The sequence below is a fragment of the Phyllostomus hastatus genome, unplaced genomic scaffold, assembly GCF_019186645.2.
Source record: "Phyllostomus hastatus isolate PE091 unplaced genomic scaffold, TTU_PhHast_1.1 phas_scaffold_345, whole genome shotgun sequence".
NCBI classification, from domain to species: Eukaryota; Metazoa; Chordata; class Mammalia; order Chiroptera; family Phyllostomidae; genus Phyllostomus; species Phyllostomus hastatus.
In genome coordinates, this window is record NW_025334024.1 from 31,038,543 (window position 1) to 31,062,135 (window position 23,593).

At 64.7% G+C, this 23,593-nt stretch overlaps 1 protein-coding gene across 1 annotated transcript in view; it reads left to right on the plus strand.

Moving 5' to 3' along the window:
• ZNF536 (zinc finger protein 536) overlaps positions 1-23,593 on the plus strand; it is a 312,709-nt gene that overhangs the window by 137,273 nt on the left and 151,843 nt on the right. Inside the window, exon 4 of the mRNA XM_045818413.1 lies at positions 20,132-22,309. Coding sequence (XP_045674369.1) covers positions 20,134-22,309 — 2,176 coding nt within the window. The 5' untranslated portion in view covers positions 20,132-20,133. The remainder of the gene's footprint in view (positions 1-20,131; positions 22,310-23,593) is intronic.

Sequence of the window (23,593 nt, forward strand, 5' to 3'; positions counted from 1 at the left end):
TTTGCCTTGTTTTGGTTTTATCTAAATAAAACGTGTCTAAACAGTCACACTAGAGAGGCAGGGAAGAAAAAATGGAAGTCTTGTTCAAACTTCCCACCTGCGCCCCAGCCTCCCCCACTCCCCGGAGCCGCCGGTCACCGGAGGACCGGCGCGTCTCTGCGCGTGTGCGCACAGAAGCGCAAGTGCGCGCCGCTGCGAGGAGTTACTTCTTGTTTGCCCTTTGACACACGTCGGGGAGTCCTGTGGGCCCCGAGCTGCCGCCGGCGTTGGTGCGCCGAGAATGCAGCGGTCCGTTCGCTCTGTTCGGGTCTCTTCGACCTCAGCCGCGCTCCGAGACACGCCTGCGAACTCACGGGGACCCCTCCTTCCCTGCCGCTCGGGGACTCGATCGTCCCAGTCTTCCCCCAGTGAGGGGGCAGCTGCCGCCACACACGGGCGGCCCCCTCACGCTGGAGCGCACTCGGGAGTGCGTCTGGGTGCAGGGCCTTCAGCACGCTCACCACAGCTGCTTACACGGGGCAGCCACGGCTGCGGATCGCGGGCGAGAGGGGCCGGCCCCTCACAGCCCTGCGACTGTGTGTGTGTGTGTGTGTGTGTCGGCGAAGCTCTAGTTCCTGGCCATCTGATGCACAACAATGTTTCAACTTCACACGGATCTCCCTCAGTACTTCCCTAAAGGCGTGCAAGTGCTTTCTAGGTCCACGACTTCCTTTCGGCTTCTGCACGTTCTGTGTCGTGTTATTGGTTCTCCGCCTTAACGACATAAAGGAGCTCTTTGTGTATCGACACCCGGGTTTCGTGAGTGCGTGCTCGGCAGCAACGTTTTAGGAGACTGTGCCATCTTCCGAGTCCTCTTTACTGAAGATTACGTAAAAGGCCTCCTGCAGTTGTATTGCTGATTTCTTAGCTTTCAGCCTGTTTGTATGTGAAGTGTTTTGCGAGAAGTATTTCCTTCGAAGCGTTTGCTTAGATAACAGCCCACTGCCTCTGTGCGTCTCCCAAGCAGCCTGTCCCTTCGCTGGCTCGCCGAGTCCCCACCTCTGTCGCAGCCCCATGGCTGGGTGGCCCTCTCCCCCCCGACCCCCTGGCACGGACGGGTGGGCCTGCTCCGTGGGCTGCCGTGCTCTCCCAGTCACTGTGGTTTTCTGTGTTTCCTTCCGAGCCTGTACACGCCCCCCCTCCCCCACACTTAAAATTCACGTTCGTCACACTTTTTCGATGAGTTTCCGATTTCACGTGCTGCGTTTGACGGATGTCCCCATCGGCGGTCTGACTGGGGTTTGTGGGTGGATGGTGTGAATTCGCGTGCCAGCCAGGCCGCCTCCGTCCACGCACACGGGCCGTCTGTTTTCTCAGGTGCCTTTCCGTGGGGTTCATGTTGTACTGCGTCAGCTCTTGCCCATTTTTTATTATGCTGATTTCTCCGAATCTAAAGTTTCCTCTGATCATCGATACTCGGTTTGCAGTGTGTAAGAGAACAGTCGTTCTTGTATATTGGTTTACCTTTGACAGCTTTTCATACACTTACCAACGCCAACAGTTTTGTAGTTTCTTCGCTGGGTCTTTTGCACACAGACACTTCTAGCTGTGGACAGCGACAGTTTTGTCTGCTCCTTGTCGATACCTGTGTCTCCCGTCTTCTTACCCCCTTTCGAAAACCACGTGGCTGGCATTGGCTGAGATGTCCAGGACAGACCTTCTTGTTGCCGGCTTCAGCAGAAACGCTCCCAATGTTTTGCTCTCCAACGGGACGTGCGAAGTAGATGATTTATCTTCTCACAAACGAGGGAGGAGCGTTGAGTTTTATCAAGTGCCTCTGGGACACTTGGTGTGGTGTGGTTGCTCTCCTCCAGGATGTTAATGTGGCGAATGCCTAGGTTTCCCGTTGTCGAGTGAGCCTTGAATTATTGCCGTCGAGTCTGGTTGGCTGTTGATGAATTGTTATGTGAATATACGGCAAGGTTCACGTCACTGGTTTTTTCAGGACATTTACACTGATGTTCATACAGGAGGTTGCCCCCAGCTTCTGCAGGCGGCGGTGGTGGTGGCCGGAATAGCCCTCATTCCACCCCGCCCCCGTCTCTTCCCCTCCCCCTCCCCCTCCGGCGTTTATGTATTTATTGTGCCATTTTCAACATTACCTTCCACGTTAGAAATGTGGTCTGGAGTGTGTCTGTTCAGTTGTTCAGATCTTCAGTCGATTCAAAAAAATACATGCAATCAAAATTCGAATGTCCGACACCCTTCTTCTCTCCCCTTCGGCGCGTGCCGTTTCTAAGCAGTTGCGTCTTTCTTAGCAGGTGCCATGTTCTCTTTATTTTTTCTAAAGATGTGAGTTAGAATTTTTAATTAAATTGTTCCTGTTCCCTATATTACTTTTTTAAAATTTATTTTTGTTTTACTTTATTTTTTTCCCAGTATAGCTGGCATTCAGTATTACTTGGTGTTAGTTTTTACAGAACGGTGGTTAGACATTTGTGCAACTCACCAGCTGATCCCCCCAGTCAGTCCAGTGGCCGCCCGGCACCACAGGCCACCATCGCGATGCTTCCAAACGACTTTTGTTTCTCACGGCCTCACCCTGGTCTTGTGTGTGTGTGTGTGTGTGTGTGTGTGAGAAGTGAGTTTCTTGGTCCCTTATATGTATGAGAACTGGCGACTGGGAGATCTGTCCTCGGTGGACCGTGGGCCATTCCCTGCCCCCCACCGGGCTGCCCCCTGGGTGGGAAGGGTGCCTGGCCGGGTGAGGGTCCCAGGAGCTTCCGACTGCACACAGGGTGTTTGTGCTGGGGCCTGCCTGCCACCCCCATCCCATCCCCGCCTCAGTGTCAAGAGCGCAGGCTGCCACTCGGCTGCCGGGTGCAGGTCCCTGCCGCTCCCCACAGGGCTGCCCTTCCGCTCCTCGTCCTCGCCCCCAGCAACCGCTCCAAGCTCGTCTCTGCCGCTTGTCAGGGCCCTGTCCTCGGGCTGGGACATTCTCAGGCCCGGAGACTGAGTCCTGGGAGGGCGGCCTTGGTGCTGGGCCCCAGGAGAGGCCCCAGGAGAGGCCCTGTCCAGCCCCGTCCTCACCGGGGGAGCCCTGCGGGGCGCAGGGTCGGCTCCTCCTTTCAGGAGGCGTCTCTGCACACAGTTGGGGCGGAGCGGGGGGGCTCCCGTCCACCGATTCCATCTGGTTCCCATCTTCCAGGATCATCTCCATATTTGTGGCACGCCGCAACCCCCTTTCTGGTTTTCCTGTGCCACTAGGGAATTATCCGGAAGGGAAATCCGCCGTGGAGGCCGTGCCCAGGGCCGTGGGAGGCCGGGAAGGCGAGCAGCTGGGTCCTGTTCGCACCCGGTCGGCAGCCTGCGGCCGACTTCGGTTCAGTTTGGGCTCTCCGGGTTCCACCCTCGGTGGGGCCTTCTGGACGGTCCCCCGCGCCACTGGAAAGTGATCTCGATTTTTTGTGTCTCTAATAGTCACTTGAAATCATTGGGCTTCCTTGGTTGGCTGGATCGGCTAGAACTTCTGTAACAGTATTTAAGAACCTCGGGGACAGTGCACCTTGGTTACAGAGTTGGTTTGTTTTTAATTTCCGTGAAAACGTCGCCCGTTTCACCACAAAGCCTGTTTCTGAGTTGTTCTGTTGTAGACATTTTGACGATCTGAGTTTTTTACTGCCAAGGAGTTTCCTAAAAATCAGAAGCCCAGTTTCATTAGAGGCCATCCCGACCTCGGTCAAAGTGACTCTGGGGGTCGCTCTCTGGCCGATTGTAAGAGACTTCTGGGTAAGCGCCATCGTTATGGACACTGGGAAGCGCTCCTGGTATGGGGGCGGGGCACTGTGGCCGGCCTGCTCCCCCGCCGCGTGGTTTTTTCTCGTCTCCGGAGCAGGTGGCCTTTCTCAGGTGCCACGGTCGCTCCTGCACGTCCGTTGGGTGCGGGCGTGTGTGCCGGGTGGAGATGGGACCGGGGTGTCCCCTCTGCAGGTGGGCAGCTGCGGGCCGGGAAGGTGCTCTGTGACAGGACCAGCTCGGAGGGTGCCGCTCCCTTCGCGCAGCATCCCCAAGGCGCCGCGTCTGGGAGGACGTACATCCTCCTCCAAACTGCGCAGTTAAAACACTGCCTCATTATAACGCTTGTTATCACTTTAAGGTCTTATTGGTTTCACTTCCATCCAAAATACGCACAGGACCGGTGGCCCCTGTGTGTGGAAGGAGTGGAAGTCGGGTCCCTGCGGGACAGAGGTGGGAGTTCTTCCTTCAGCTTTCTGCTTGAGAGTCCCGTGTGTTTTCCTGGCTGGAGGGCGCCGCGGAACGACGCGGAGTCCGTGCATTCGGGAGACGCTCGCTCCGGTCCCCGGGGACGGCCTTCCCTTACGTATTGTCTCGAGTTTCCCGGCGGTGTTTCCCGTCCCCGTGCGCTCCCTCCTTCGGAGTCGGAATCCGACGGCCCCCGCGGGTTCCGGGTCCACTGGCAGTGACGTCAGCGCGGGCTCCCGGCGCCGGAGCGGTTGGGGAAGCGAGGCGTTTAGCGCAGTATCCATGGCAACACGAGCGGGGCTGGGCCCCCCCACTCCACCCCCACCCCACCCCAGGCACTGAGGCCACGTGACCTTGTGTCACTCTGAGTTGCCTTTCGGCCCGCGCTGTCTCCACCTCTGACCGCGTCCTGGCTCGGTTCTGGGAGCGGAGGGCGGAGTCATGGGTCACCAACATTCTGGGGGCTTTCGATGCGTATGCCCAACTGCTTTAGAAAAATAGTACAGTTCACACTCCTTCGCAGACTTTGTAAGCTTGTCCTTTGTAAGCAGACACTGTCATGGAAACCCATGCACGTGTGTGCACACGTGTGCATGTGGCCTGTTTCCTAGGCCATCAGTGTTTCTGCTGTGTTAGATTCCACCCGAGACCGGAGGGAGGGCACAGAGTTGTCGCCACGCGGGCGCTGCCCCTGGGCGCCGGAGCAGAGGCTGGCCTGGGGCGCTGGCCCCGGACAAGCCCCCTGCCCAGTGTAGGCAGGAGTGGACGCCGCGGGCGCAGGGCATGTGTGGGGTGCAGCCGGCACGTGACACTCTCGGGAGGTCCCGGGGGCGGCCGGCGAGCGGCTGAGAGCAGAAATCTGGCTTAATGCTTCTAACAAGTTAATGTTTGCGCTCCTGGGCTCCGCGCGCATTTAAGAATTAATTAACTCCTTGAAGGAAGTCGTTTATGTTTGAGACCAGAGAAGACACTCAGGGCCCGATCGCCCCCGAAGACGGAGGGCCCCGTTCGCCTGAGCGGGCCTGGCCGGACCCACCGGGCGCTCAGATCTCTCCGGCCAGGAGCCTCCCTCCCGGGGAGACGCATTAAGCCCATGTCATCCTCGGTTCCACCTAAGGTGTCCCTCTCCGAGGCAGCGCCTCCCGAGTCCGCGGCGTGGGATTCCGCGTCTCCCAGCGTCATCAAAGTCTTAGGAAAATATATTACTGGGGAGCGGAGCGCTCCTCGAGTGTTAATTACCGCTCGCCCGGCTGCCGCGTGGCAGTCCCCGGCGCCAGGAGCCGGCGGGCAGCGAGCGTCAGGGAAGACAGAGTCCCCGTTAAAAGCAGCCCAAACTCTCTCTCCCTCACCCTTTGAGGGAAAGGGGCGCCGGCTCGTTGGGAAGCGAAATCCCGCCTCTTCAGTTGCTCTGAGGAGCGGCTCCCTGAGGTCTGAAACACTGTTCTCCCGGAGGGGAAAATGTTTTTTTTTCTGGAGCGCGGTGGGGGCAGGGAGACCCTGTGTGGTGGGGCAGACGCGCCCACGGCGTGCATGTATTTTCCGGTGCATTTCCCTGTTTCTCTTTCCCCCGTGAGCTGGCGTTGGTTTCTGCCACAGACGGGACTCTCCTTTCCTGCGACCCTGAAACGGACCTCGGTTCTCTCAGCGTCCAGCCCGGGCTCGGGGGTCCCAGGACAGGGCCGCGGGGACACAGAGGGGTGAGGGCTCCTGCCCCTCCCCCGGGAAACGGAGCAGGGTGGGCGCTGACCTGGAGTGTTCCGTGGGCTCTGGGGGCAAGGAAGGTCACGGCAGGTGGGGGAGGGCCCAGGACTCAGAGCAAGGGCGGGGGTCGGCGTGTTTCCGAATTAAATTTCTCCTGGTGGGGAGGAAACGTGAGGTGGTCCCCAGGTGTCCCGCACTTCTCACGGGGACCCTTGTCCGCTCGGGTCTGGGGTCCTTGCTGGCTGGAGGAGGGGCCGTCGGGACGGGGAGGCAGGAGCCGGCCGTCGGGCGTTCACCAGCATCTCAGAACCCCGCAATAAAGTGACGGGGTCACGGGGACAGACCGTCCCCGGGGACGCCCCCTCGGGGTCCTTGCCAGCCCCTCCGCGGGGGGTGCAGCAGCCTCAGGGCAGAGCTGGCTGCAGGCGGCAGGCCTCAGCCGGGATTTAATAACATTGTTGTCATTTTATTTATTTTTATAATTACCTTTAATTTAGAGCAAGTGATACAGATTTCCATTTAGGGCAATAATATAGTTTTCCTTAAATGCATTAAAGTAAAAAATAGTGAATTAATTAAAAAAGTATTAGCAGGGTACAAGAAACATGGCGAAACGGGAAGGCGGTTTATTGCGGGAGAGATCCCGGCAAAGCGCGTGGCGGGGGGGGGGGGGGTGGCGGCGGGGATCGTGGACACCCTCGGCTGCAAACACGGGACTGGGGGCCCCTCTGAGCCGCTTTCAGTCTTTATTTTCCTGACACGGGCGAGGGTTCCCGGGGCTCCTGGGGTGCACAGGACTTGGGGAAGCCGAGCTCTGCACAAAAGCCCCAGGAGATGGGGCGCAGCGACTCTGGGGTTCACCTGGGTTCCAGCCTCGGGACAACAGGGCGCCGGGAAGACCCCTGGCGGGGCAGCCCCCTGCCTCTTTAGACCTTCGGTCTCCCCACAGAGAACTCGGGGTGCGTGAGGGCCTGATGTCGCAGGAGACTTGAGCAGGTGTCAGGAACCTGTGGCGGACTCGGGTTCCCCCGAATCTTCTCCGGCTGCTGACACACCTGGTGCCGCCCCCCGGCACCTGCCGTACCCCTTCTGCACTCAGTGTCCGTGTCCCTTCTGCAGGCCACTTGTCCGGGCTCTCGTCACTGTCCCCAGAGCACCCGACTCGTAGGGAGTGCTCATCCACGCATTCTATGCACCTGTCCACCCACCATCCATCCATCCATCCACTCATCCTCCTGGCTGTCCATCCACTGTCCATCCACCCATCCATCCATGCATTTACTCCTCCATCCACTCAATAAATATTTATTAAGAGTTCTGTATATTTTCCAACAAAAACTACAAAAATGCACTGGTGCCAGGGAGAGCGCAGTGACAGAGGAGACACGGTCACCCTTTGCAGAGTTAGTGGCTGCAGGGGAGGCAGGGGGTGCCCTGTGGCCATGCGGCCCCAGGCTAAACAAGTGAGGGCGTCTGTAGGTCCCTCCCCTCTGTCACAGCTGGGCCCGGAGACCCGGGAGTCCAGGGACACTGGGGCTGAACGAGCCTTGTCCATTTCGTGGATCAGAGGCCGCACGTGCTCGCCCCTGGCCGGCTGTGTCCCTGGAGCCAGAGGTCAGGCCCTGCAGAGCCCTCGCCGTCTGTCTCCGGCCTCCGAGGGCCTGCCCAGCCTGCGCAGAGGGCAGTCCGGGGCGGGCCTCCCCCCGCCTCCAGCAGGAGCGAGGCCGGCAGCCGTGGCAGCTCCCAGGGGCAGAGCGTGGGGCAGGGGCGTGGTCATCACAAGGGCGGCCGTGGGGGCAGGTGGACAGGCAGGAACGGGGCAGCAGTGGTGCCAGGCCAGGCCCTGCCGGGGCACGTGCGACCCCTGGGGGAAGGGATCCAGGGTTGGGGTGGCATGTCCTCCCCCATCCCAGCACTTGCTTCACTGCTTGCTCCGAGTACCCCATGGGGCCGGGGGGGGGGCAGATTGCTCCTGGGGACCACCCTGAGGCCTCGCCCATGCCGCTGCAGGGACACCTGGTCTCTGGGCCCAGCAGTGGCTGGAGACTCGGCCTGGCCACAGCCCCTTTTCGCCCTCCCTGTGGTGCGCGTCCTGCGCCCGGCACCCGGCGCCCCGGCCCTGTCTGCGTGCCCACAGCAGGGGCCCCGGGCAGCCCTGGAGCGGGCCCCGCACTGCGGCCTGCCCCTCTGGGCTGTCTGTGCTGTGAATGGGGGCCCGGAACCCCCGCCGTGCAGGCCAGGCAGGGGGCGGGCAAGTGCGTGGGGACCCGCAGAACCAGCAGCGTCACTGCTGAGCAGGGAGACAGGGAGCCGGTTTCCGAGCGTGGGGTGCAGGGGGTCTCGGGACGCAGGGGGACGTGCCCGGGGAAGAGACGCTCGGCTGCAGGTTGAAGAAGACGCCCCCCGGGGTGGGGCGGGAGGGCAGGCGGACGGAGGGGGCAGCCCGCACGGCCGGGCTCTGCAGGGAGGGCCGTGCGAACCCCCGGGGGCTTCTGGGCGGTCGGCACTGCACGTCCGCAAAGTCCCCCTTCCTGGCGGCGAGCAAGTGGAGCCGTGTGGCAGTGGGGCGCCCGGAGGTGGCGTCCCGGACCGGTGGCACGAGGCCAGGAGGCAGTGGTGCATGGGGTGGGGCGGCGGGGATGGGTGCGCCCTTGGTGCCCGTGGGTGCTGATTCCGCGTCCAGGGCGCACGGGAGGCGGCACAGCCTTCCTCCACCTCCCACCGGACCTCCCGGGGGAGCCCAGCCCCGCGAGGGGCTCCGGACCCTGGAGTCCGCCCAGGCCTGTGAGGTGGGTGGGGGGTCCGGACCTGGTCCAGGCGGCTTCCCAGGGGCACAGAAAGTCCCCGTGCCGGTAACGGTCCCAGGCGGGGCCGCGTGCCCAGGGTGCCCCTGCCCCTGGGAGGAGCTGTGCTGCACTGGGTGGGGGCTGGGCTCGACCCCAGGGGCCCCCCGCCCCCCGCCCCCGAGTGCTGCCAGGCTCCAGGGAGCGACAAGCAGGGGACGCTTGGCTTCTCCGGGCCTGCGTGTCCCCAAACGCGCTGGCGATGAAAAACCTGCTACTGACTGTGACGGCGGTAAAATATCTGCTGTTTATGAGTAATTAGCCACTTCTGCAAAAGAGCTCTATTCCTTTAAATTTATGGGGTGCCTTGATTTACGCGTTTCATGGGGGGATGGCAGGTTCTCATCATACCAACCTGATGTAATTGGACGCAAATCAAACTCGAGTGGCGGACAGACCCTCGCCTCCCGCCTCGTGGGTGTGTGTCTAGGTGGGGGCGTGCCGGCCCCGCCCGCCTTGGCTCTCCCCAACACCCCCAGGACAGGCCTGGGGGAGCCTCAGCCTGTTCCTCTGCCTGCCATCCTCGGTGCCCCGGCTGCAGCCTGCCGCCGCCCTGCTGGGGGCACCCAGGAGGACCCCTCCTCCCTGTGGGCGACAGAGACTCAAGCTCTCGGGCCTCCCACCTGCCCTGGGGTCCACAGAGGGCGGCGAGCTCACCGGGCTGAGGGCCTTCGTCGTCTGAAGGCCCCCGAGCCTGGCCAGCGCACAGGACATGCCGTGACCGGGAGTCTGACCTTGCACTGTGTGGCCGTGGAAGGAATTAGGGCAGACAGAGGGGCTGGTGGGCCGGGGGTGGCGGCTGGCCTGTGCTTAGCCACTGAGAGGGGAGAGGCAAGCACGTGCCAGCATTGGCTGGTCAGAATTTTCTCGCCCACCCCCCGCTCACCCGGCCGCATTCCCTGCTCACGAGCTGGCTCTCCCGAGTGCTCAGGAGGCAACCAGGGGAAGCAAGATGCAGACGCGTGTCTGCTCCGGCGTGGGTAGCATTAGTTGGGGAGGGGGGTCGCCTAGCTTCCGGCCTCAGTTTATCCCTCTCTAAAATGGGCCCATCCGCCCAGGGCACGCGGGGTGGTCTGGGCGATCTGTGAGGCTTCTCCAGCTCTGCCACCCGCTGCCACTCTCCGAGAGCCCGTTCCCCCGGGGCCCCTCCGTGCCGTGGGGGAGCGTGCGCCATCTCACCCACGCCGGGGCGCAGCCGCGGCGAACGGGCACCGTGCGGGCCAGGGGCTGAGACGGGGTGGGGCGAGGGCCCATTTGGGGGAAGTCTTTGGCGTGAGATCGTAGGTGGGCTGCAGGAGGGACAGCGGCTTGGATGGTTGCCGGGCGGGCCTCAAGGGTGGTCTGCCATGGGGACCGGGACGGGCCAGCAGCACCCGGACGGGTCTGGCTGGGGGCCGCCGTGCCCCGGTCAGCGGAGCTCCTCCACCGGGCCGGGCCGGGCTCCCTCCACGGCGCGCCGCCCACTGCCCGGCAGATGGCCGTCCTCGGCAGGCCTGCGGGACCCGCGCGCGTTAACGGGCTTCTCCAGGGAGCAGGATTGTCTCCGGCAGCGGGAACTTCCCCTGTGAAAGCACTTTCCAGAATGCTGGCTCGCCTCGCCCGGCTGCCTCAGAATGACCCTCGGCGGTGTTCAGGGGGCCGCTGTGGAACGGCCACCGCATGTCTCAGGGCGGGTGCGCCCTGACTCCGCGGAGGGAACTGGGGGCCCGCGGGGGCCTGGGGGCCGTCTCCCCTGTCGTGGCTCGAAGACGGAGCCTGGCTGTGGGTTTGACTTGAGCCTTCTCCTTCCTAATGCGGAGCGACATTTTCGTGGGCATTTGCCAAATTTCCTTTCCTCCGTGAGCTTCCTGTTCACACGCCTTTCGTCCAGATTGCAAAGGGGGGTGGTCACCTTTTCCTCGTCAGGTGCGAGTGCTTTCTGGAACGAACGAGGTGAGGGTACTAACCTCCTGGCGACCACACAGGTCTCAGGGGTGGTGGGCGTCCTCCCGGGAAGCTCTCGAACCGGGACAGGCCGGGCCTGGGCGTGACTGGGGGGTGTGGGGGGGGGGTGGGGGTGGGGGGGGGGCCGCCGTGGGGACGGGCCGAGGGTCGCTGCTGCAGCCGTGGGAGAGAGGAGGCCGCGGGGGCGACTGAGCAGGGCGTCGGCGCAGTGACGGCGCCGCCCCAGGGTCACGCCCACCTCCTCCTCAGTTGCCCCCACGGCCCGGTTACTGCCCTGGGCCCCCGGGACGCCGCCCCCACCCACCTGGGGCCCCCGATCCCGCCGTAGAGCACAGCCCGTCCAGGGAGAGCTGGGCCGCCGGGTGCTGACGGCAGTGCCCACCCATCCCCCCGTCCCTGTGCAAGGAGACAAGAGCCAGCTGGTGCGTTTGTCGCATTCCACCCCCCCCCCCCCGGTGCTCAGTGTCGGTGACGCTTGGCTCCAGCTGTTGGCTGTGACTGGTGCCGGTCCTGGGTCGGGGTGTGGCTGGGGGTCCCTTCCCGGTCAGGCGGGCACAGGGGCCGAAGGAAGGGGCGGGAGGAGAGGCGGGGCTGTGCAGGTGGTGGCCACCCTGGGCGGCCTCGGTGGTCTACGGATGGGGGGCCGGCGCCTGAGGCCACGCAGCTGTCGGGCTGGGGTGCAGTGTGGTCCCAGGGTGCGGGGGCCCCATGGAGCAGGAGGCGGGCCCTCCTGGTACCGGCATAGCCACAGCCAGGGCGGCCGGTTGTGGGGGACGGGTAGCCCTGTGCTGTGCGGTGGGTCCCCTCTGGGAGAGCAGGCGGTGCCCCTGCCCTGAGGGGGTGTCCCCTGGACGTGCTCAGTCCCAGCCACCGGGGAGGGGCTCCCGCGTTCCTGACTGTGCTCAGGGGCCCAGGGTCTGGAGTCGGGAGGGGGGCCCCCGGGGAAGGGGGTGCAGTGTCACCCCGGCCTCAGGTGCTCCCCGGGGGCCCCCGTGCGCTCGGCCTAGAGACGGCATGGGCGCTTGCCTCCGTCCTCACAAAGCTCCCAGGCAGCCCCCCCCTCCACGCCAGGGCTGGGGACCCCCCCGCCGAAGCCCAAGGTCACGGCCCCACCTCCCGGAGCTTCTGGACAAGCCCACGGACAAACCCAACCCAGCGTGAAAGCCGCTGCGGGGCTGGGGGCTGCGGGGCTGGGGGCTGCGGGGCTGGGGGCTGCGGAGGGGCTGGGGATGCTGAACGGGGCCCCCAGGCCCCGGCGGATCCCCTCCTGCTGGCCAGCACCCTGAGGTCCAGGCGGCCGTGGGTGCGGGTGCAGGTGCACTGGGGCGTGCTCACCGACGACGGGGCCCCTGAGCTCGTGTCTCCCGTGGGTGCCCGACAGCACCTCCCTGGCCACCCCCTGTGGCTGTTGCACAGTCAGACCCCCCCGACACACACACACACACACACACACACACACACACACACACACACACACACACACACACACACACCCCCCCCCCCCCCCCCCCGTACCCGTGCCAGCCGAGTGGTGTCCAGGTTTGCCCCGAAGTAAACCCAAGGGTCCGCTGAAGGGAAATCCAGCCGCCAGACAGGGGATCGCAGCCCAGATTCGAGGGCCCAGATTGGAGGGCCTTCGTCGGGGGTGAGAGGCTGGTGGGTGCCGTGGGGCGCCCGCACCCTGGCGCGGCCCTGGGAGGAAGGGTGGCCAGGAGCCCCGAGGGGGCCGGTTGCCCGCCCTGGCCCCGGGCCGCGCTGCGTGTGGGGCCGAGGGGGGAGCCGAGGCGGGCCGGTGAGGGATCCAACCGTCCTGCCGTGACGAAGTCTGTGTGAAGGGGGAGAGGGAGAGAGCCGGCGAGGGAGAATAATCGATGCACTTCCTGACGACTGCGGGCGTCTCTCCCAGCTCCGCGGTGTTGTGTTAGAGGTCGGTCACCGTTAAAAGCTTGTACATACATATCGTTTTCGTGCCTTTGCCCGGAGGGTGCTCGCGGTTCAGAGACATCACTCACAGGGACGCAAGGCCGTCTCCCTCCCGAGTCGCCGCCCTGGCGGAACGGGAGGCACCGTTGGGGGCCTGAATCCTGGGCCAGCAGGGCTGGCCTTTGACTCACAAGGTGTCATTCATTCTCGTGATGCTCTGGCCACCTCCCTGGTCTGTACCGCGATCGTCAGAGGCTCCGGGGACTGGCTGGGGCCTCGGTAGCCGAGCGTCGGGCACACCAGGACTGCGTCCTCACCATTCCGTCCAGAGAAAGGGCACGGGGGCTCTGGGGCCTGAGGGTCCCTGCAGCCCGGGGCAAATCCAGGAGGGCTTCCAGGGGACTGGGGGGTCCTTCTCCAGTCTACCTGGGGGATAACCCACCTGGCACGGGCAGGAGAACGTGGAATACTCGGTCGGCCCTTGGCGATGTGGGAAAACCAGACGCCCTCCGCCCCTTTCTCTGTGACCCTCCCCCAGCCAGTGAGGAGCCCACGGGCCGAGTTTCTAGATCCAAAGCACCTCCTGCACCCACACGACCGACGCCAGCTCCCGAGACGCCGTCCCTGCAGTGAGTCCCCCACCCTGTTCCCACTTCCGGGCGCACCGACGGTGGGGGAGGGGGGGCGGCGTTTTGCCTCTGGACGAGGAGGGGGCGGGGATGACGCAGAGGCGGGGGTGGTGGTTGTGGTGACGGCTCCAACGAAGATGGTGATGATGGTGATGGTGAAAGTGATGATGGTGAAGGAGGAGGAGAAGGGGGAGGTAACGAGGAGGGTGGCGGCGATGGCAGTTACTGTTGCCATTTTAGTTTTTGAGAGCTTCCTCTGCCTGACGAGTCCACGATGTTTACAGCCACCCGCCTGAGGTGGCCCGCGTGCACCCCAGCGCCTGTGCCGGGCCGTGCGTGCTGCGGGCCGGGACCTCAGCCCTGAGGTCCGCCCGGCCCCGGGGAGGTGACGGGAGACGCCCTGTGTGTATCAATCACCTGGCAAATACTCCTGGTCGCCCTCCTTCTTTCGGGGCTGCAGCCTGGCCCCTGACTCCAGCGTACTGGGGAGAGCCTTTTGCCTTTGAGGATTTGGAAATCCTCCAGAGTCTTCAAAGAGAAGGTGCTCTTGGTTCTGGTTTCTCCTTCCCAGTCCCCGCGCCCTGGCCTCACCAGCAGGGACGCTGCCTGGGGCTCCGGGGGAGCGTGTGTGGACCCCGCCGCGGCCGACCACGCGGGGCCGCGCAGGCCTGGGCTTCGGCCGACGGCCCGTCTGAGGGGGAAGCTCGGGGGCTCGACCCCTGTCTCCACCTTGGCGCTCCTGGTCACGCCTTCGCTGCCGTGGCCCCTGGGGCCGTCCCACTTTCGTGACCGAGTCCTGGAGGATTTGACTGTTTCTGGCCCCGCCCCGTAGCCTCGTCCGCACACCGGTCACAACGGAGCGGCCCCCACGCTGCCCCCACCCCTTATGTATCGATCACCCGACCAATATGCCCCGCGGCCCCTGCCCGCCTCGGCCATGTCCGTGATGTCGTCCGTGCGGGTGCCTAAATGTCACCGGCACCCATCCTCAGGGGTGAGGACACGCCCTTGCTCAGCCCAGCGAGCTCTGGGCCCGCACGTGAGCACGAAATCTCCGGTTTATTTTTGTCGTAATGTTTACAGCTGTTTAATGACCCCGAAAAGGTTCGGGAGCCTGGCGCGCCTCGTCTCAGAACAGGGCGGGGGGGGGGCATTGTGCCGATTATCACCACCTCGGCTGGCTCCTCGGGCACGCCGCCGCAATGGGGGGAAACAGCGTTTAAGGAGAAGCCGTTGTGTTCCGGGAGAAGTGGCCCTCGTCACAGCGCGCGCCCAGTGAGGACCGCGGGGGCGGGGGTGGCGGTGGCGCGGGAGGGCCCGCGGCGTCCCCGGGAAGGGGGATCTCCCTGCCGCCGGAGCGCCGGAGCGGTGTGCTGTGACAGTGTTCGGAGCGGGGCCCCCTCCGGGGCCTGTGCTGGGGGCCCCCGGCCCCTCCCCCGCCCAGTGCCCCGGTGCCGTGTGCTCCGCCGGGCTCTGAGCCAGTGCCGCCGTCACCCACGCTGATGAAAAAGGGAATATTTAGTTGTGCTTGGCTAGACAACAATATTTGATTTTTAAAAATCCCGTTGAAATGGTTATTTTGAAAGTCATTTTATTTCCCAACTATTCTTTTTCATGGTATAAGGATAAAACTCTTACTGGCGAGATCTATATTTTTTGGACTATTCATAAGATGACTTTTTTTTTTCTTCTGTGCTAGCAAAATGAAACTGTGTTTTTGTGTAGAATTTATTTAGACTCGGAGCAGCTGGCTCCTCTGGTGTCCTGATAGTTTTAAATTTCCCTTGGAGGGAGAGACACAATTCGGCTCTCCTTCGGCAGGCTCTGTAGGCAGGGTTCAGTGAGAACTTTGTCGCGGGCGTCACGGGAAACGGCCGTGGGGGCAGGGGAGCGGGACCCGGTCGCCATCGGCACCGTCAGAGGCCGCGGGGTGGGCGGGGGTTCGGGGACCTCGATGACGAGACGATGCCGCAGGATGTCTCTGGTGGTCTGGGCATCCAGGGGCGAGCTGCGTGGGCCGAGGACCGCCCCCCCCGGCCGGGGAACGGGCAGTCGCTGAGCTGGGGGAGAAAACCTCCGGCCCCTCCCCTGCCCCCGACGCATCCCCCGGGCCTCTCGTCTCCGCCTGGCCGTGAGGAGGCCCTGGTGGCAGGGACGGAGGCCTCAGCCCTGTGCTTGGTCAGTGCAGACAGTAGGACGGCAGCGTTGGGTGCCCATGGCACCCCACCGTGACCCCAGGAAAAGTCAGGAGTCGGGGGGTGTCAGTGTGTTTCCAGGCTGGACAGTGTACAAGGGCCCCCACCCGTCCAGCCCTGGTGCCGACGGCGGCCACCTTCCGAGGTGGATCAGCTGCACCTGCTCCGCCGGCCAGGGCTCAGCGTGCTGTCCCGCGGCGCTGTGGGCGGGCGGAGGCCACGCGACGAACATGGGCGGGCGGTTCTCAGCGCTCAGTCGTCGGCTCACTTGCTTTTCCCTGTGGGCCGGTTTTCGCTGCCGGCGAGAGGGCGGGGTGAGTTGTTGCACCGGGAACTCAGAAGGTCCCGCTGGGCTGCCCGAAGGCCAGGGCCGTGGCCACCCTGCACTGGCTCCTGGCCTCTTCCTGTGGGGTCGCAGCTGCCGTGTGCCCAGGCGATGGGCCCAGCACCAGGGCTGGGCTGTGCGCACGCCACGAAGTGCCACGGGAAGCTGTGGCCGTGTGGGGTGGTGCTACTGGTCGTGGGTGTGTCCGCCCTGCTGGCCGGGACGCTGACGGACCTCCACCGCAGGGCCTGTGCAGGGGCAGTGTGGCCCCACTGGGGATCCGTGTCCCCGCACCTGGGGCTGGGGACACCTTCCTCCTGTGCGAGGACCCTGCAGGCAGCCCCCTCCCCCGCCTCCCCCTGCCCCGGGAGCCCTCGGGGCCGCGGTCCGGCTGGCCGGTTCACAGTGGGACAAGCGCCCCCCTCGGCCTCACAGTGGAGCATTTGTGTGCGTTTGCAGAGAGCGGAGAGTGGGGTGCCGCGCCGCCCCCCCAGCGCAGAGCGACGGCACACACACGCACCTGCGCACACACACACTTGTGCGCACACACACACCTGTGTCCACAGCTGCGAGGGTCTCTCCCCTCCCTGAACTCTGCCTCTCAGGAGCCTTCTTGCTGCCCCCCTGGGGTCGGTGGCCTTGCCCAGGGGGGCCGGGCGAGGGCAGGCGCGCAGGGTCCCCTGCGGCCGTTCCCTGACCGGCGGAGACAGGGCACACGGGTGCTGGGCAGGCGGGGTGTCGAGGCTGCAGAAACCGGGGCCTCACCCGGGCGGCGAGTCCCAGGCACGGGGGGGGGGGGGCAGCTTCTCCCGCCTCGGCCGCTTCGGCCTGGGGACAGCACGCTGGTCCCCTGCTCGTCCCGAGACCCTGCGCCCCCGGCCCGGCTCTGAGTCGGGCGGCCGCCTGGCTGAGGCCGACCCAGGGAGCGCACCTGCCCACGGCCCCACGGGTGGCGGCGCCCATTGAGGGGACTGAGATGACCGGCTGTGCGGCCCCGCCCCACGGGGGGGCTCCACCCACCATCGAGGGCCGCGCTCCTGGGGCGTCCCCCGGTGGGCCGGCCCGCTCTGCGGAGTCCTGGGTCCTCCCGTGGGCCCCAGGATGGCCGGTCTCCGTCTCCTGGTGCCCGTGGGTGCGTGGACTGAAAGCCCTGGGCTGTGGCAGGGAGGCGGGCGTCTCTCTGGCCCTTTCCGGGCCCCCAGGTGGGAACCACAGGCCCCTCCCACTCTGACAAGTTCAGACTGCGGCCGTCCATGGACGTCTGCGGAGCTGAGTTTGGGTCCCGTGAGGTTGGGGCTCCCCCTTTTATAATGTGTTAGCGTTGATTTGAGCGAGAGAGGGAGAGAAGGGGGGGAGAGAGGGAGACATGGATCTGTGGCCCCTCTCCCTGACGCACCGTCAGCTGATGCCCCAGTGTGCCCGGGCTGGCGACAGAGCCCGCAGCCTTGGAGGGTCAGCAGGTCGCTCTCACGGCCGCGGTGCCCGGCCGGGGCGGGGCTCACCGCCTTTCATGGGCTGTGCCTCTAAGGTCTGTTCATTCAGTCACCCACTCGGTGGGCAGACACCGAACCCTCGAGACCCAGGCAGCCGGGACCCTGCCCTCACGGGCGAGGGGGGACGCCCAGCCTCTCCCCGGCGCTAGGGGCTGTGAGGAGCAGAGTGAGGGGTGCTCTGGAGAGAGGCGGCGGCGTCTGCCTCGGACAAGGGCGCACAGAGGGCCTTGTGGGCGGGGCTGTGTGAGCCCAGGCCTGCGTGAGGAGGAGCAGCCGGCTGGCCTTCTTCTCACGTTCTAGAACATTCTGTGTTTGGCACTGGCACTTGACCAGTTGCTTGAAGGTTTTTTTTAAAAAACGCTTCGTTGCTTGAAAAACACTTCTCAGTGGTGGAAGGATTCCGTACCCAGACCTAACTTGCAGGCTCCCTCGTTCATTACTTGACCCGCCGAGCCGCCCCTCGCCCGGGTGCACGGCGCAGGTGGGCGGCCTCCCCCGTCCGGGTCCGGCCCGAGCTGTAGGCTTGCGGGACCACACATTCGGCCCCCACTCCCCCTGCTGAACTGGCCGCAACCTGAACATGGCCCGCCCTCCTGGATTCATGGCTTCTGAGCCGGCCAACTGGGCAGCCTTGGGAGTGCGCCAGCCGCGTCCAGAGCTGTCGGTGGGACTCGGAGCCCCACACGGCCTCGGGGCCACGATCTGCGTTGGCTCAGGAGAGGAGCCCGCCCGGCTGGAGGGGCTTGGAGCTGGAGAAGGGGCTCCAGACACGGCCCCGGGGCTGCGGGAGTCCTGCCTGGACACCTCCGCCCTTGGGCCTGTCCCTCTGTGCTGGCCAGCGGGTGCCCGGAGTACCCGGGCCAGCCAGCCCCGCCTTCAGGTGCCAGCCCCGGGCTCCCGGCAAGCCCCAGGCTCCCAGCAAGCCTGTGGAGTGAGTGCAAGAATGTCCCACAGCAATGACTCCGTTCTGAGCAGTCTCCAAAGTGGGCCTCTCCAATCTGACTGCCTGCCACCAGCAACAGCAGGAAAAGACGGCCAGTGGGGAGGCTCCTTTGACGGCTGGTGCCCGTGTGCTGTGTGCGCGAGTGTGGCCAGCTGTGCTGCGCCGTCAGCCACAGACACCGCGGCCTGCACCCCGGTCGCGCCTTCTCTCTGCCCCGGAAACAGCCGCCGGGTCGGCCTCTCCCCTCCCGTGCACAGCGGCCCCCGGCCCCCTGCTCTGGCGGGGGACGCCAGTGCCCCCTTGGAGACCCTCCACGCCATGTGCAGTCTGTCTGGTGGGAGTGAGGTGGGCCGCAGACCCCGCTGGGCTGCGTGTGCTTCGCCCACACTTGAGCTTGGGCCCCGAGGTCCCCCCGGGGAATTGGGTGGCCCAGGAATCAGTCCCGGCTGGAGTGAAGGGCTGCCCGGGCCCGCCCGGCCGGCTGAGACGGCCGCACACCGGGCTGCACAGAGGACGGATGTGCGGCGTCTCTCCGACCGCAGGACACAGGCCTGGGCTCCCCCGGGGCGGGGGCAGAAGACGGCTCCGGAGGTAGAAGGGCCCCAGGCGTGGGCTCCTGGCCTTTCCGAGCTGAGCTCCCCACCAGCTGGAGGGGACAGCGAGGACATCACCGACAATTACGCGGGCCAGCTCCGAGCGCCAGTGTTTAACAAACAGCTTTGAGTTCTAATTTCCTGCCAAGCACATTCTGCAGGTACAATTTGTACTCATTACTGTGTATCGGGAAAGTTATTAAAAACACTCCGGCTTGGTGAGACTTCCTACGGCACCTTCCCCGGACTTTAATTGGTCTTTATCTAGTTCCCTAAGAGGTCTTTTTAAGCCCCAAGGACAGTCCTGGCCTCCTCGGGTGTCGCGCCCGGGAGGGACAGGGCGGAGGCGTCCTTCTGCGGCGGCAGCCCTGGGCCCCGCCCAGATTGGGACCCTCGGGATAATCCGCCACGGTTCCGTCGGGAGATAATTCATACTTCCGTGGATGGGCACAGTTACCAAATGACAAAATAACAGTGTTTCGTAACAGAAGGGTTAAATCTTAATCTCCGAGGTTTGCAAAGCTGCTACTCGCAGTCTCCTTAAAATTTAATATACCTCGTTAATGCTTCCTTGCAAACACTGAAGGATTTTTATGATTATAATCATGTGTTACAGCACCTAGTACTGTTTCTAAGCAGCATACTAATCAGCTTAATGAGATATTACTGCACTTTTTGTTGACTAAAGCAAAATCCCTTTTATTGTTCTAAAGCCTGTCCTTTACTTTATTTTTTCCCAAAACATTATCTTGTTTTATTACGTATCAGTAAATATCATGCCATTGGGTGGTGCTTTTTTTTTTTTTTTTTGCCAAAACATAAAATAATCTCTTTTATCTCAGAGTGGCGAACGGGGCGCATGTGGGTTCTGGAAACAAAAGTTCCGAGTGAGTGTGTTTGGTGTTGCGGTGACAACCCTTCTGCGCCAAGGCCAACTTCCAACCCGGCCTGCAGGGGAGGGTGCCGCGGGGTGGGGGCGGGGAGACGACCACGTACACCCCGGATTTGTTATAAGGTGTTGGAAGTGGTAAAACATTAATAATTTAAGTGCGAATGAATAATTGCAGTCAGCAAATAGAAAATACAAGGAAGACGATCTATCGCCAAAACAAATGGGAGGACCAAAGCCATATTGCATAATTGGCATTTAATAATTCATTTTTTTATTATTGTTTTCGACTGTAATTCCTCGGCCTCGCGAGGCGTAGGTAAGGCGCGACATGCAAATGCGCGCCCGCGGAGGCTGGCGCTTCCCCGCGCCCGGTTCCGGCCCCGATCTGAACTCTCTCTCCGTTTGCAGGGATGGAAGACGCCAGCCTGTGCCTGGGCGTGTCCTCGGGGGCGGCGGACGCGGAGCCCCGGCGGAGCGGCCCCGTCCTCAACGGCCAGTATGCCATGAGTCAGAAGCTGCACCAGATCACCGCGCAGCTCAGCCATGCCTTCCCCGAGCGGCACCCGCGGCCCGGCGCGGAGGACAAGCCGCCCGCGGCCCTGGACGACAAGGCCCACGTGCCCATGAGCGGCCAGCCCATGGGCAGCCCGATGGCGCTGCTGGCCAGCCCGCTGGGCCGCGACGTGGACACCAGCCTCAACGGGCGCGTGGACCTGCAGCAGTTCCTCAACGGGCAGAACCTGGGCATCATGTCGCAGATGAGCGACATCGAGGACGACGCGCGCAAGAACCGCAAGTACCCGTGCCCGCTGTGCGGCAAGCGCTTCCGCTTCAACAGCATCCTGTCTCTGCACATGCGCACGCACACCGGCGAGAAGCCCTTCAAGTGCCCCTACTGCGACCACCGGGCGGCGCAGAAGGGCAACCTCAAGATCCACCTGCGCACCCACAAGCTGGGCAACCTGGGCAAGGGGCGGGGGCGCGTGCGCGAGGAGAACCGCCTGCTGCACGAGCTGGAGGAGCGCGCCATCCTGCGCGACAAGCAGCTGAGGAGCGGCCTGCCGCCGCCGCGGCCGGACCTCAAGCCCGCGCCGCACGCGCAGCCCGCGCCGCCCGCCGCCGCCTGCCACCTGGCGCCCCCTGCCGCGCCCGGCGCGCCAGACGCCGCCCGCCCCGCGCCCTCGCCCAAGCCGGCGGGCGGCGCGCAGGACGACGCGGTGGCCCCCGCCGCCGGCTTCCGCTGCACCTTCTGCAAGGGCAAGTTCAAGAAGCGCGAGGAGCTGGACCGCCACATCCGCATCCTGCACAAGCCCTACAAGTGCACGCTGTGCGACTTCGCCGCCTCGCAGGAGGAGGAGCTCATCAGCCACGTGGAGAAGGCGCACATCACGGCCGAGTCGGCGCAGGGCCAGGGCCCCGGCGGCGGCGGCGAGCAGGCGGCCAACGAGTTCCGCTGCGAGGTGTGCGGGCAGGTGTTCAGCCAGGCCTGGTTCCTCAAGGGCCACATGCGCAAGCACAAGGACTCGTTCGAGCACTGCTGCCAGATCTGCGGCCGGCGCTTCAAGGAGCCCTGGTTCCTCAAGAACCACATGAAGGTGCACCTCAACAAGCTGTCCGTGAAGAACAAGGCCCCCGGCGACGCGGAGGGGCCGGCGCCGCTGGGCGGCATGTCCCAGGAGACCCACGCCAACCTGTACTCCAGGTACCTGTCCTGCCTGCAGGGCGGCTTCCTGGCCCCGGACAAGGCCGGCCTGAGCGAGCCCGGCCAGCTCTACGGCAAGGGGGACCTGCCCCTGAAGGACAAGGAGGCCCTGGGCAAGCTGCTGTCCCCGCTGGCCGGCGTGGCCCACGGCGTCCCCGAGGGCGACAAGCACTCCCTCCTGGGCTGCCTGAGCCTGGTGCCGCCGCTGAAGTCCAGCTGCATCGAGCGCTTGCAGGCGGCGGCCAAGGCGGCGGAGATGGACCCGGTGAACAGTTACCAAGCCTGGCAGCTCATGGCCAGGGGCGTGGCCGTGGACCACGGCTTCCTGTCGAAGGAGCGGCCGCTGCAGCGCGGCCAGGAGGACGCGCTGGCCCATGTGGGGGTCGCGTTCGACAAGGAGAAGCGTGAGTACGTGTTCGTGGGGGCGGATGGCTCCAAGCAGAAGATGCCGGCGGATCTGGTCCACGGCGCGAAGGCGGCCAGCCAGAGAGACCTGCCGGCGAAGCTGGACCCCCTGGAGGGCGGCCGGGAGTTCCTGCCGCACGGGCTGAGCCCGGCGCTGGACTACCCCCTGCAGGGCCCCGGCGGCCTGAAGGAGAAGCCCACCGAGTGCCCCGACTGCGGCCGCGTCTTCCGCACCTACCACCAGGTGGTCGTGCACTCCCGCGTGCACAAGCGGGACCGCAGGGCCGAGGAGGACGGGCCGCACGCGGGCCTGGAGGAGCGGCGCGGCTCGGGCAGCGACCAGGAGTCCCAGTCGGTGAGCCGCTCCACCACGCCGGGCTCCTCCAACGTCACCGAGGAGAGCGGGGCCGGCGGCGGGCTCTCCCAGACCGGGAGCGCGCAGGAGGACAGCCCGCACCCCTCCTCGCCCTCGTCCTCAGGTGGGTCGCCGGGGCGGGCGGGGGAGGGGCCGCTCTGCTCTGCCCGCGTGCCTCTCAGTGGGAGCGGGGGGTGGGGGGGGTGGGGGGGTGGGCAGGGCCTGTGCTGCTCTTCGAGGTCAGGTCCAAGGTCACCCGGCTGGTTGGGGTGTGAGGCCCTGGCCTTTTGGCCCTGCCTCAGAGGAAGGCTGTGCTTCCGTGCCATGGGCCTTCCCTTGGGCACCAGCTCCCGAGAAGGTCAGCTGGCCCTCCTTGCACGCGGCAGGGTGGCCAGGGGGCAGGGCTGGTTGTGCGTGCGGCGTGCCCACCCTTCCCTGTGAGTGCCTGCCCGCCCGCCCCACCTGGTACTCTGACCCGTAGGCCACCCCCTCCTGCCCGGAGCCTGGGAGCTGGCGTCCTGCCCCCTCCGTGGGGGATGGGAAACTGTAAGGTCAGACCTGCACTGTCCACCCCCCCGCCCCCGGGTGCATTCCCGTGATCCTCGCAGGTGGGCCCCCCGGGCTGCCCTCCCCGGATCACACACCCGCGCCGGGTTCCCGTCCAGGAGGACAGCTCGGCTGCCCGGCCAGGGCCCTCTGCCGGTGTGGACGGGCCCGGAGCTGCAGCACCCACATGCGCGCGGCCGTGCGTCTTAGAATGCGCTGCGTTCCAGGGGCGCTATTCAGCTTTGGGGTCTAAAATAGCAAAGCAGAAAATCTGTCATCACGTCTGGGAAACGCTGACGCTTCCTGGCCCCACGTGGGGGAGGAAAAAAAACACAAAACACCTCCCCAGCCGGAGACGGGACACGAGGGCCACCGAGCCGCAGGTGAGTCCCCGCCACTGCCGCCCCCGCCCCTCCCCCGGCAGAACCCCCCCAATGGAGAGCGAAGGGAAAGTTCCGTCCCCGAGCCCTTTGGAAAGAAAGCATCTCGCTAAGGCCACAGTCGTCCCGCAGCCTGACGGCAGAGGAAGTCGCGCCGTAACAAATGCCCTGTAACTAATGGCAACGTCGATTCCCGAGATCAGCCATGAAGCCTCGACAGTGAGAGACGGTCCGAGGCACCTCCAGGCCCCGGCCGCCTGGCCCGCAGGCGCGCGGTGGAGGGACCTCGGCAGAAAGTTCTGCCTCTGGTTCCCCCGCGTCCCCCCCTCTTCGGGGCTGCGGCAGCTCTTTCGGGACGGGGAGGGGGGGCCCGGTTGGCGGCCGCCGTTGTTAAGCGGATGCAGGCTTCGTTCTGTCGTTACTGTCATGCTTCAGGATAACGCTGCTTCCAGGGCGAAATCAGTGGGAGAATAAAGTGGGAG